General features: G+C 39.7%; 1 protein-coding gene across 1 annotated transcript; it reads right to left on the bottom strand.

Moving 5' to 3' along the window:
- Window positions 1-18: 18 nt before the first annotated feature.
- LOC110473119 (OX-2 membrane glycoprotein) lies at window positions 19-11,070 on the bottom strand. Its single transcript, XM_077790934.1, has 6 exons — window positions 10,864-11,070; window positions 9,692-9,773; window positions 8,593-8,919; window positions 7,679-7,942; window positions 5,841-5,964; window positions 19-72 (listed from the first exon to the last, which is right to left on the bottom strand). The coding sequence occupies exons 2-5, from the start codon at window positions 9,747-9,749 to the stop codon at window positions 5,852-5,854; spliced, it is 762 nt and encodes a 253-aa protein (XP_077647060.1). The 5' UTR covers window positions 9,750-9,773; window positions 10,864-11,070; the 3' UTR covers window positions 19-72; window positions 5,841-5,851.
- Between the last annotated feature and the right edge of the window lie 87 nt (window positions 11,071-11,157).

The raw sequence follows: 11,157 nt of genomic DNA, 5'->3' as shown, positions 1-11,157 counted from the left end.
AGTCACTACATGTAATTTTGATTTCAGGCTGCCAGCTTCTAATGATCAGGTAGATGGAAATCCTCAAGGAGCCTAGAAAATACAAAAATAACCCCAGGAAAGGATAAGTCATTGTGTAGGTTGGATATTAGAAAAAAAATTTTTACTGAAAGAATAATAAAATACTGGAATTGTCTTCCTAGGGAGGTGGTGGAATCACCATCTCTGGATATGTCTAAAAAAAGATTGGACTTGGCACTTGGTGCTATGGTCTAGTTGTGGTGTTAGGGCATAGTTTGGACTCGATGATCTTAGAGGTCTCTTCCAACCTCATTATTCTGTGATTCTGTGATTCTGTGTTGCTGTCTCAGGTTTTGCTTAGCAATGTAGTTGCTGTTGGGACAGGAGGAAAAGAAATGCACAGTGGGGAGCAACAGTTACAAGCCCACCCTTTTGTGAAAAACTCTGCTTTTTTAATTCTGGAAATCACACACCCTGCAGAATTCAGAATAAGGTATATACAAAACCCTGAAAGGATTTGTAAACTGTGAAAAGTAAACCAACTTTCCTTACTAGTAATAATACACCAATAATTCATTAACACACATATATTGAGATATTTCAGAATATCTTTTGTATGTTTGAGATTCTTTCTGCAACTCTATTTTACTTGACTTTGAAGGCAACAATAAAATATATGGCATCTCTACTTCTCATGTAGAGGAGTATGAAAGAGGTTCATTATCTAATAACCCTGCATTCAGACAAAGTATTTTGGAATTGAGTGTATGAATAATTCTTACAAGGAAGTGAATGAGAAATTAAAACAGTGAGGCAACTATTCACATATTACAGGATTAATTTGTTCTCCCTTTCAGCTGCCAGCCATTTCATTTTGTTGTATACAAAGCCCTATTGTTGGAATAAAAAGGAGAAGGAAGGACCAGAAAAATACTTCATAATGCCATATGATCACAAATATGATGCATGGGATAGGAATTGCACTAGTCACATTAGTGACTAGTACAATTAGTCACATTAGTGCACAGGATAGGAATGGTACTGGTCACTAGGCAAAAGCCTCCCTGCTTGCAAAGAAAGGGCTTTGTGTTCTAGTGGCATAGACTCCTTTAGATGTGCAGGACAAACTCCAAGATGTTTCCTACACCATTACCTTCATCCTGTCAGTAGCAAAACAGGATTTATTTCATCCTTCTAGACAAAAACCCCAGCCATGGCCCAGGAGACCAGAATTCACCGATGTGACCTCACCCTCCTTCCTGCTCCTGCCACTCCCCTTTCCTGACTTCTAAAAGTAAAGCAGGATAAGGACCGTCTTTGTCCCAGCAAAACATGACTGGGAAAACAAACAAAACACCAGCCTCCCTGTCCTTCACAAAGAAAACAGCATGGAAAGCTTGCAAAGTGTGCCCATCCTTCCTCTATACATGATACAGACTACAGGGTACCGCCAGGTACATTTCTGTAAACAGAAAATTAGGTGGAATTGCTAGGTAACAGGAGCTGTCTTAAAAAAGTGTGTGATTAAACCCAGAAAACATCTTCAATTGAGTTGCAAAATATTTATGTCTGCAGGAAACCTGATGGGCAGCCTGACAGCAGAATTACCCTTTCACTGAGATTTTTGTCATTTGGGTTGTTTGTTTTTTAATTCCTCCCCTCAGTAGCTCTGTTTAGGTCTGTTTGCCTATACTGTTTTTGTATAGTGGCATTTTTGGTTTTTGGGATTTTTGTTTGGTTGGCTTGGGTTTTTTTTTTGTTTAGTACTAAGAAGGGTAAAGGAATGAGGTTGTTGTATATTCACTGCAGACTTTTTGCTATTTTTCACGAATTCAAAATAGGACAAATACAATCTCCTACTCTCATTAAAGCCACACTTGAGAGGAAACCAAGGCTATTTTAAAATGAGCCTCACCAGCTGGGATACAACAGCTAGAAACCCATTCCTCTGTGAGCAGAGAAGGATGTTATATGCATCTGCCTCAGGAAAGAGGGAGTTTTATCTTGAGTTTATAAGCTGAAAGTCTGGTATTTAGTGGGCTTTGTGTATTCTGAAAATTCTCCAAAACCCAAGCTGCTGTTATATTGTTCTCAACTACTGAGTCTCTCACTAATAAGAAAATCAGGTGTCAAAGCAAACACTGAAGAAACACTCCAAGTTGTAAGATAAAAGAAGAATTGTTGTAATTTTTACACTAGATCTTAGAAACAGAGCCTTCCTGAAAATACAGATTAGAGAATACTGCTATAATGACTCTTCAAAAATTAATTACTATCTTTACTATAAACAAAACAATGAAAAGTGTAACCAAGTACTTGTTCTTATAAAGTTTCCCAAAAACTGGAATTCCTGCATAGTACTTATTTCCCAGCCTTCCAGGACATATTTGGCCACCAAAAATTGGGTTTCTCACACCCACATATTACAGCTGATCAGCCAAGCTGTTATTTTACATTTACCAGACTTGATTCTATGCTATTTGTAGCAACTATCACATTCAAAAGGGAATCTTAAATCTTATCAAATTCAATCAGGGAATCTTAAATTCCTATTCAGGGTATTAAGTGATCTCCAGCTTGTAACAAAGAGGCATTTTTGACCTGTTTTGGAGTACTTGTCTAACATATTAAGCACCCTGAGGTTCAGCATTTCTTTGGAACACAGCTGGTTGTGTTCAGACACAAACAGAACTGTAGAATCACTAAGATTGGAAAAGACCTGCAAGATCACAAATTCCAACCTTTGACCAAACACCGCCCTGTCAAGTAAAACCACAGCACTAAGAGGCAAAGGCAATGCTGCTTGCATCTGAGTTCCATAAAATCTCCACACTTCTGGAGATTCAGGAGAACCTGAATGTTTTGATTTGTAAACAGGAAAAACACACTGCTATTCTGCTGCTTTCTGCAGAATGGAATTTTTTGTTTGGTTTAGGATCTTCTTCTATGGCTCTTCAAGTTTTCTTCTTCCAGGTTAACCTATTCTGTTCAGTTTTCTTATCTATTCAGTATCATATCTACTCAGTTAGAAGCCCAATTTTTTCCCCTCTTTTTACAGTTTTTTTTTAAACACAAGTATATTATTTGTGAATTCTGTTATACTATTTGAATATTTCTGAAGCTTTTCACGTGGCAAAACCTGCATAAGCTACCCAAGAGAGATCAACGTACCAATTCCTAAAAACCAAATCAAACAAAAAATAAACCCATTCTGCCTTTATGTGTATTTGTGAAGTAGTCCTTCCTTTCAGGCTACTACAAGCCTCCAAAAAAAACCCTGTATGCGTGGAATTTTATCCCCCTGCATACTGATACATCCTGAGAATTAACAATAAAGCTTTGTAATTGGCCAGGCTGAAATATGAGTATCCTGCAAGCCATGAAATAAGCAAGTGATGCTATAGAAAGCATTCAAGTGAAGACACATAAATGACAGGTAAGTCACAGGAATTTATGCAGGCTAATAGTCTTTATTTTGCTTCTACCCAGGCACTTGGCTTTTTAACTGGACTGCTTTATCTCAGTGTGGTCTACAATTCAGCTCTATTAGCTGAGTAAGGAATGAAAGGATTTGACTTTTTATCAGATGAGCAGCATCAAGAAACTTCAGGCATGGCAGAATTTATGCCTGGTGATTTTTTGCACCCTGCTCACTGCACTTAAATCGAGTGGGGGCACAGTGGGGTTTGCCTGCCTACTTGGAAGAGGATGAGATGTGAGTTTTCCAAAGCTTGTGTGTCAGCATTTGCCACAAAAGCTGCTCAGTTTGATTCCAAATAAGTCACTTATACACAAATGTTGTGACACTTCACTGAGGACATTTTCAGGGAGAACCAAAATGTATGTTTGCTCTGTAACAGGTACACAAGGCAAATGCCTGAGGGATAGGGCATCAGCTTTCAGCCCCAGGTATCTACCATGAAGAGGAAGGGAACAACAAAAATAAAAGCAAAGCAAAACCTAACCATACTCACAGAAGCAAAAGCACTTTGAAGAAACTTTGTCAGAGAAGACTTCCCAGACACCCAGATAAAAAGTTACTGTTTTACTTTAAAAACTGAGCATCTTGATAAGCCTGGAAAGGCTGGGCTTGTTATCTAGTGCAGAATGAAAAGAATTACTGAAGTCCCAGATAGACCCTGGTATTCTTGAGCCAGTGCTGTTAGCTCTCTACTGTTAGCTCTCTATTGTGCTGTTACAAACAGCACTTCCAAAACTACATCCGTGGTGCTGTTTCTCATTCCATCAAGTCCCAGATCAATAGAGGGCAAAACCAGAAAAGGGATTTCTGCAAGATATTACTGCCTTTTGGGTGAATGACTGCAACCAAGGCCTAAACATATTTTACAGATGATCAAGGAAAAAAATAAGTCACCACAAAACCAGAGTAGGGTCCAAGGCTAAGAAGTTTAGGGGATTTCCTCATCATAGTACTTGTGGAGTGGTAACACACTGTAAATATAGTGTTAAAAATTACAGTAACTCCATTGATATTATTAGTATTCTAAGGTTGTCCAAGAAAGCAAAAGTGGAATGCTACACAAGATAAACTGTTAGTAACCCTTAGCCACCAAATAAGGCAAACTGTAGGCTCTGTTGCTGTGCATCACAGCAGTGCTCCACAGCAGTAAATCATGTTTTACATGACCCAAGTCATGGTGCAAGGATACACAAAATGGCTTGGGGGTTCCAAACCTGATACCTAGCGTGTGGTGTAGGGTGTAAGAAACCTGCTGCCTGCTGGGGATGTTCCTGTTACAAATTATTGCTGAACCCACATGACAGCATGATAGCAACCAGAAATTTTATCTTCCCAAATGTTTACAGGATGATGAAAGCCTCACATACATTTTACAATTGAGACATTATATCTGGGGTATTAATTTCTCTTTCTTCTCAGTGAAGACTTTTGTGTCTCTGGTAATAGCAGATTCATTAGGTCAAACTCTCTTAATAGTAGATGCTGTAGGTCTAAATGCACAATAGACAGGTGTAATACTCCTTGCAACATTTCCCTATATCATATTATTGCCCTGAAGCAGGTATATAGCCAGGAACTGAGTCAATATGTGCTGGTGTTTCTAAATATATTAGTGGAATTTAAAGCCAGACGTGGTATTTGGATTTAGTGAAACAAAAGTGAAACCACCAACTACCATCAAATTTCTGTGATTTCTGAAGGTTATGGTGCCCCACTCATCACCCCCCGCCCCCAGTCTTTTTCTGTTCATTATGATACTACTATTTTAGAGAGTTGAATCTATCCATGACCAGGTGGATAAGAGACTCAGAGACATTGCACTGACTGCAACTTCTCCTTAATTCATCATTAGAAGCACACTTGTGCCAAATTTGGGCACACTTCTTCATCATATTACCCTGTTTGTCTTAAAAAATAGAAAGATGGTGCTGTGACTAGTAGAAAATTATTTTCCCTGAAGGGACATCACTCTGCATGAGTGGGTTCCTCACCAATGTTTACTTCATCTGCCAAAAATTATCTGGGCATGATACACTTTGTAGGCTTCCAGGAAAATGTGAAAGATGAGTGAATTACTTCTGAGTCTGCTACTTTCAAGCAGACCAAGAGCAGCATGTTCTGCTCTGCTTGGATCCTTACCTCACAATTCTCAGCCTTGGATTGTCTTTGGCAGTGGAAAAACAGCTCTAAAACTTACACGCAACCGAGTTTTTTACTCAAAAGCTGTAAACATATTACTGCTATTATTTATTGAGTTGTCCAGCATGACACACCCATAACACACAAAACCAACACGTTTTGTTCTTCTCTGCAGATGATTATTATTATGGGCTCTGGGACAACTGCGTTGGTAACTCACCACTCACCACCTCAACTCCTCCTGCATACGATCTTCCTCCAGAACAGCATAATCAGAATAAGAACTGTGATGACTGCTAAAATCACCACAACAATCACCAGCCAAAGCAGTGACGATCCCTCTTCTGTGAAAACAAAACAACAAAATGTCCACAGCAAATTAATCTCACTGCGAAAAAAAGCACCACAAGCCACAAGGATGTCTGATTAAATGACAGCAATTGTTCCAATCTGGTTAAAGGTACTGCTAAGATAAATGAAAGCAGCAAGAGAAAAGAAACCTCTGTATCTCCAAAAACAAAGCTACTTGTCCACAGAAAATGTGAAGAAAAGATGACAGAGAACACTGCCATTCCTATACCTGATACACACATAAGCAGAACTTCATACAAATATTAACACTTTCAGAAGAGTTTTTTTGTTTACCCAGAAACAGTTAGCACTGTTGAAAAGGCAACATTAATTTCAAGAAAAGAAGACACGCTATGCTTTGCTATCCAAAAATAGCTCTACCCAACATCTGAGTGCAAGCGTTCCTCCCTGGTGAGACATTACCACTTCATTTGACTGCTCTTAAAAGGCTCATTTCAATGTTCACTGACATTGGCTGGAAGACTGCATGACTTGAAATTTATTTGACTCAAGCCAAAACTATAATGTCTTTTAACAAAGATATGTTGAACTATTCATTTGAACTTCTTGTCCTCTAAAATAGAAGACTGTTAAAACAACAAGCTGTTACCTGATTTTTTAACCACTTAGCAAGAAATAACAAGTCTTAGTTTTCTGCTTTCTGAGATATGCATATGCTTTTTTAAAGACCAAAACAAAAGAATACTGGAGACAGGACAAAAAGATTAGTATGCTTTTTCAGAATTGTAATGTGATTCAGAATTAAGAACTAAATTGCTTTTGAATGTTTAGGGAGAAGATTTTAAAAATCAGATCCTGCTCTTTACTACTATTCCTGTAACAATCACTTCTTGAGCATGTAATTTCAGAATCAACCTACAGCTGCAATCTGCCTTTCCTATCTTGCTAATTTACAAGTGGTTTTCAGTTTAAGGCTCTGGATATAGAGACATGTGAATTTTAAATCATTCAAGTCAATGCTGCCTGTATGAACTAAAAATGGTACTTCAGATTTTAATGTTTCTGCTCCTTATCTGCAGAAACAGGGTGAAAGTTCTTCCAGCAAAAAAGAATATTGGAAGAAGAAATAAATAACACTACAAGATATTCAGATGTTACATTAATATATCTAAGGTTTCTGTATAAACCAAATGTAAGTATCTTCAACTGACCCCTTCCCTGTATGCCTGAAAGTATTGTTCCTCTCTGGCCATTACTGCAGTGGACGTGTGCCTTGGCCATAAGTCAGAGAAACTAAAACATCATGTACAGGTTGAATACAATAAAGCACGCAGTAACTTGAACTGAAACATTTGTTTCAGTGACAGTTTGTTATGAATTTCAAAATTTCTGAGTTCATCAAGCAACCCACAGAGTTTCTACTCATCTGGATATCAGCTGAAATATTTAGATTTATTTTTAAGCTGTTAAAAAAATATGAAGGTCTACATGGAAACCTAAGTTCAGCTTTCTGCAAAATGCACAGTGCCTCTAAACCCCGTATCTCCTTAGCTGATTAGTCTGGCTTTTTTCCCTTCTTGGACAGGACTCCAATGTATTACCTCAAAGACAACAGTGGATGCAAATAAATCCTTACATATAAACATCCCATTCCCTCCTCTTCCCAGAAGATTCCTATCCAATTATGCTACTGCAAAACACAGAAGCCACGAGAATGCTAACAAGTTGCTTGTACTGCTCACCTACCTCCTTTTATTTTCACAGGCAATTCAAATGTTTCATTTGTGTTGTTAACTCTGCAGATCAAATCCTGTGCACTGATGCTCTGATTGTAGATTTCCAGTTTACTGGTGATGGACACGATCCCATTTTTGTGCTTGACTGTCTTCTGTGTAGGAGTAGAATTGAACAGGTTGTTCCAGGTGATGGTGGGCTCTGGGAGGCCATTAGCAATACAGATGACTATCAAATGATCTTCAGAAATGTTGTGATGGACAGATGCATTGAGACCTTCCAACACACAAATGAGACAAGTCATCACCACAGTGAGCACCTGGTTTTAAGCAGCAGTAGCAGCCTAACCATTAAAAATCAGAGCAAAACTTACTGGATTCACACTGAGCCCAATAGCAAGGAATGCAGGAAGAGTTCCCTGGGTCAGGACCCCTCCATGACTCAATACTCCTTCCCCCATACTGAAGTTATATACCTCAAAGATTTCACTCAATCTGAAATCTAAGTATTAAAATAATCTGCTAAGTAAAATAATTTATTGGTCCTATCTGCTAATACCCTATCAATGGTAGGGTTTGGCAGAGCAGCTCGCAGCACTGGAGTCATACCTTGCACCAAAAGAATACTCCAATGGGCAATGTTGGTTTGCCCAAGTTCCAGCTGGGGCTGATCAAGGACTTAGAAAAATTCCACTCCTTGCTTTTCAGCTGCTACTCAAGGAGTAACAAAGAAGAGCCAAAACAACCACAATAGTCTTGAATACGACCCACATAATTTTGCTCACAGCAGTAGTGCTCTGTTTCTACATCATGTTCCACCAAGGGATGCTCCTATCACTGCAATTCTTGAATCTGCTCAAGGAAATACTGTGGGTGAGAAAAACAGCTCTTATTTCACTAGAGAGATATCCCTGCAGAGGACCTCACCAAAAACACTCAGGCAGGTATTTCCCGAGAGAGGGCCAGAAGGGAAAATGTTGAAGAGACACTTGTAACATCCTGAATCATCCATTCTAGTGTCCCAAAAAGTTATGCTTGTCTTGCTGAGCTCCAAAGTTGTGAAATTCAATCTGTCTTCATAGGGCTCCTGAATCTTGAATCCATTTGTTTCACTGTATGTAGCTATATTATCATGTGATTCTTCTGAGTCCTTTTGCCATGTCACTTGCAGAACCTCCATGGGTTCTGTCAGGGCACAGCTCAGAGTCACACTATCACCCATCCTCACTTTTTTGTGTCCAGCCTGTGGAATCACTGCAATGACAGTAAATGGTTAATGAAATGGGCAGAGATCACACATATTCAGAAGACTAATGTTGATTCTAAGGCCTGGATTACCCACAGACACAACTCCTCCAGTTACATACTGTTTCTATAGCTTTCCCTGCAAAAAAGTCCATCTCCTACATACTCCTAGGAATCAGTGAAAGAATCAATGTTGATTTGCACTGTCTGAGGCTTTAGCTTTCTTCTAAGCTACTTAAAAGACAAAAATACTTACATATTTCTGTACCCATATCTGCAGACTTCTTTTTAAGTTTTACTAAATCAGCTCATGACTTCCTATTCTCAGCAAATACTCAATTTTTGTTTCCTAAGAGCTAGAGGAAGATGGAATGCATAAGAGAAGTACACACCAAGCCATTACAAGAGAAGTAAACAGCAAAATGCCTTGGAAAAAGAAAAAAAAAAAATAAAAAAGCAAAAGGCTTTCTGAACTGTAGTTTCAGAGTTCACAGTGCATTTGAGATGGAGGGAAGGAAATCCTTTTGGGATACCCCACTCTTGGAAGCTGTCCACTCAGGTTAACAATGGTGTCCAGTGTCATTGTAGATATGGGATGCTTCTTGTCCTTCCCATCTCTAAATGCTGCTCCAGGAGGATTTGTGTCCCAGCTACCAGCTCCATGTCTCTGTCTCAGCATCAGCAATTTTTATTTCACCTATTTTTGTCTCTGTTGAAGTCTCAGAAACCTGAAACCAGTTCCCCAAACAATTTCAAGCACATTTCAGAAAATTCAACTTACCATTTGGCTTTCCAAGCCCAGAATATGCCAAACACAAAACCAGAGCTCTTAAAATCATTCTGGAAGAGAAAATCTGCTTCACCTAAAGAAAGACAAGGAGAGATGAGAGATCATTTTCTGGTGATATTGTACATTCAGGGTGCAAAAATTAAAAGATTTTTTCATGTGAAAAATAATGTAGTTCTGGGGTCAGACAGCAAGACTTGAAAAGTTTTATTGCCCTGTTTCCTACAACTGAATCATAGACCTGCCTGGAACTGAAGTTTGTGTTCTATTCAAGAAACATAATTTTACAAAAAATACCTCTGTAACACACTCTATCCACTGCTGAGTTTTTTTGCCAATGCCTGCAAAATTAGCTGAAGTATCCTGGGACCATTTTCTGTCAAGAATTTAGGGAAAGCCCAACCTTTCAAAGATTTTCACAATGTGCAAAGAATACAAGAGACAATCAACAGAGAAGCATTTTTTGTATTATACAGGCTAAAAAAGAAGGGCTGGTAAATAAATCAATAATTAAGAGGAATAAAAAAAAGTACTTAAATTGCCAGCAGACTTGCGTACACACTGCATACACCCACAACCAGTAGCCTGCCTTTAAATTTTAAACACAATGTGCTAAAACAACTCCTGCTATAACTCTCCAGTTACCAAGAACAAATAGAGACCAAGTGTGTAGAATCAGGAAACAAGAACATATCAACAATAAGCCAAGTGAAAAAGTTTGTGCAGTCAGATATTTGAGCACAGCCATAAGAAATTCAGAGCTAGAAGAACCTCCTAGAAGCATGCAGAATTCAAGAGCCAGCATAGCAAGCAGAAACTATCGAGTCACAGAGATGTTTATAAAGCAGTGGAAGTTATACCGCACCTGCAGGCAATCAGAGTTTTCGGCAACAATCCTTCGCTTCGCTGCTTTAGTACCCATTAAAGCACATTGCGCACACCCGGGGCAGCTACCAAGAATTCATACAATGAGGAACGAGGCTATACCTTGTAGCTATCCCGGGCACAGATAGTAAAAAGTCCCTTCTGGTCACAACTCCAATCACGGGTGCTGCAGAGGGTGGGGAAACAAAACCCAAAACCAACAGAAGAAGAAGGGAAATAAAAAAAAAATAAAGGCGTTAAAGACTGGGGCAGGTAAAGCGCAAATCGAAACTTTCCCGCACCTCGGAGCTCCTGAGCCGCTCCCTGCACAAACCGCCCCACAAGTTTCCGGGACCTTCTCTTAACTTCAAAGAAACTTTCCCCTGCCGGCGTCACACAGGGGCCCGAAGGCGGCTGAAGTCTGTCCCCAGTAGGAAGGAAGGCGGAAGGAGGATTCCCGAGCGGCGGGCGGTGGCCGCCGCCTCCCATCCCGAGCGCGTCCCGCTCCCGGCGGCGCGGTCCGGCTGAGCCGCGCCCGGCACCCTGCCCGCCTTCCCCCGAGACCCTCCTCAGAGGGAGAAACTCCTCAGACCTTC

The sequence above is a fragment of the Lonchura striata genome, chromosome 2, assembly GCF_046129695.1.
Source record: "Lonchura striata isolate bLonStr1 chromosome 2, bLonStr1.mat, whole genome shotgun sequence".
Lineage (NCBI taxonomy): Eukaryota > Metazoa > Chordata > Aves > Passeriformes > Estrildidae > Lonchura > Lonchura striata.
This window is presented reverse-complemented; position numbering and strand designations above follow the sequence as displayed.

Coding starts and splice junctions, on each gene's coding strand:
- LOC110473119 (XM_077790934.1), bottom strand. CDS start 9,749: ATGATTTTAAGAGCTCTGGTTTTGTGTTTGGCATATTCTGGGCTTGGA. Junction 7,943..8,592: donor TACCTGCCTGAGTGTTTTTG/GTGAGGTCCTCT, acceptor GTGTGTTGGAAG/GTCTCAATGCATCTGTCCAT. Junction 5,965..7,678: donor GCCTGTGAAAATAAAAGGAG/GTAGGTGAGCAG, acceptor TTGTTTTCACAG/AAGAGGGATCGTCACTGCTT.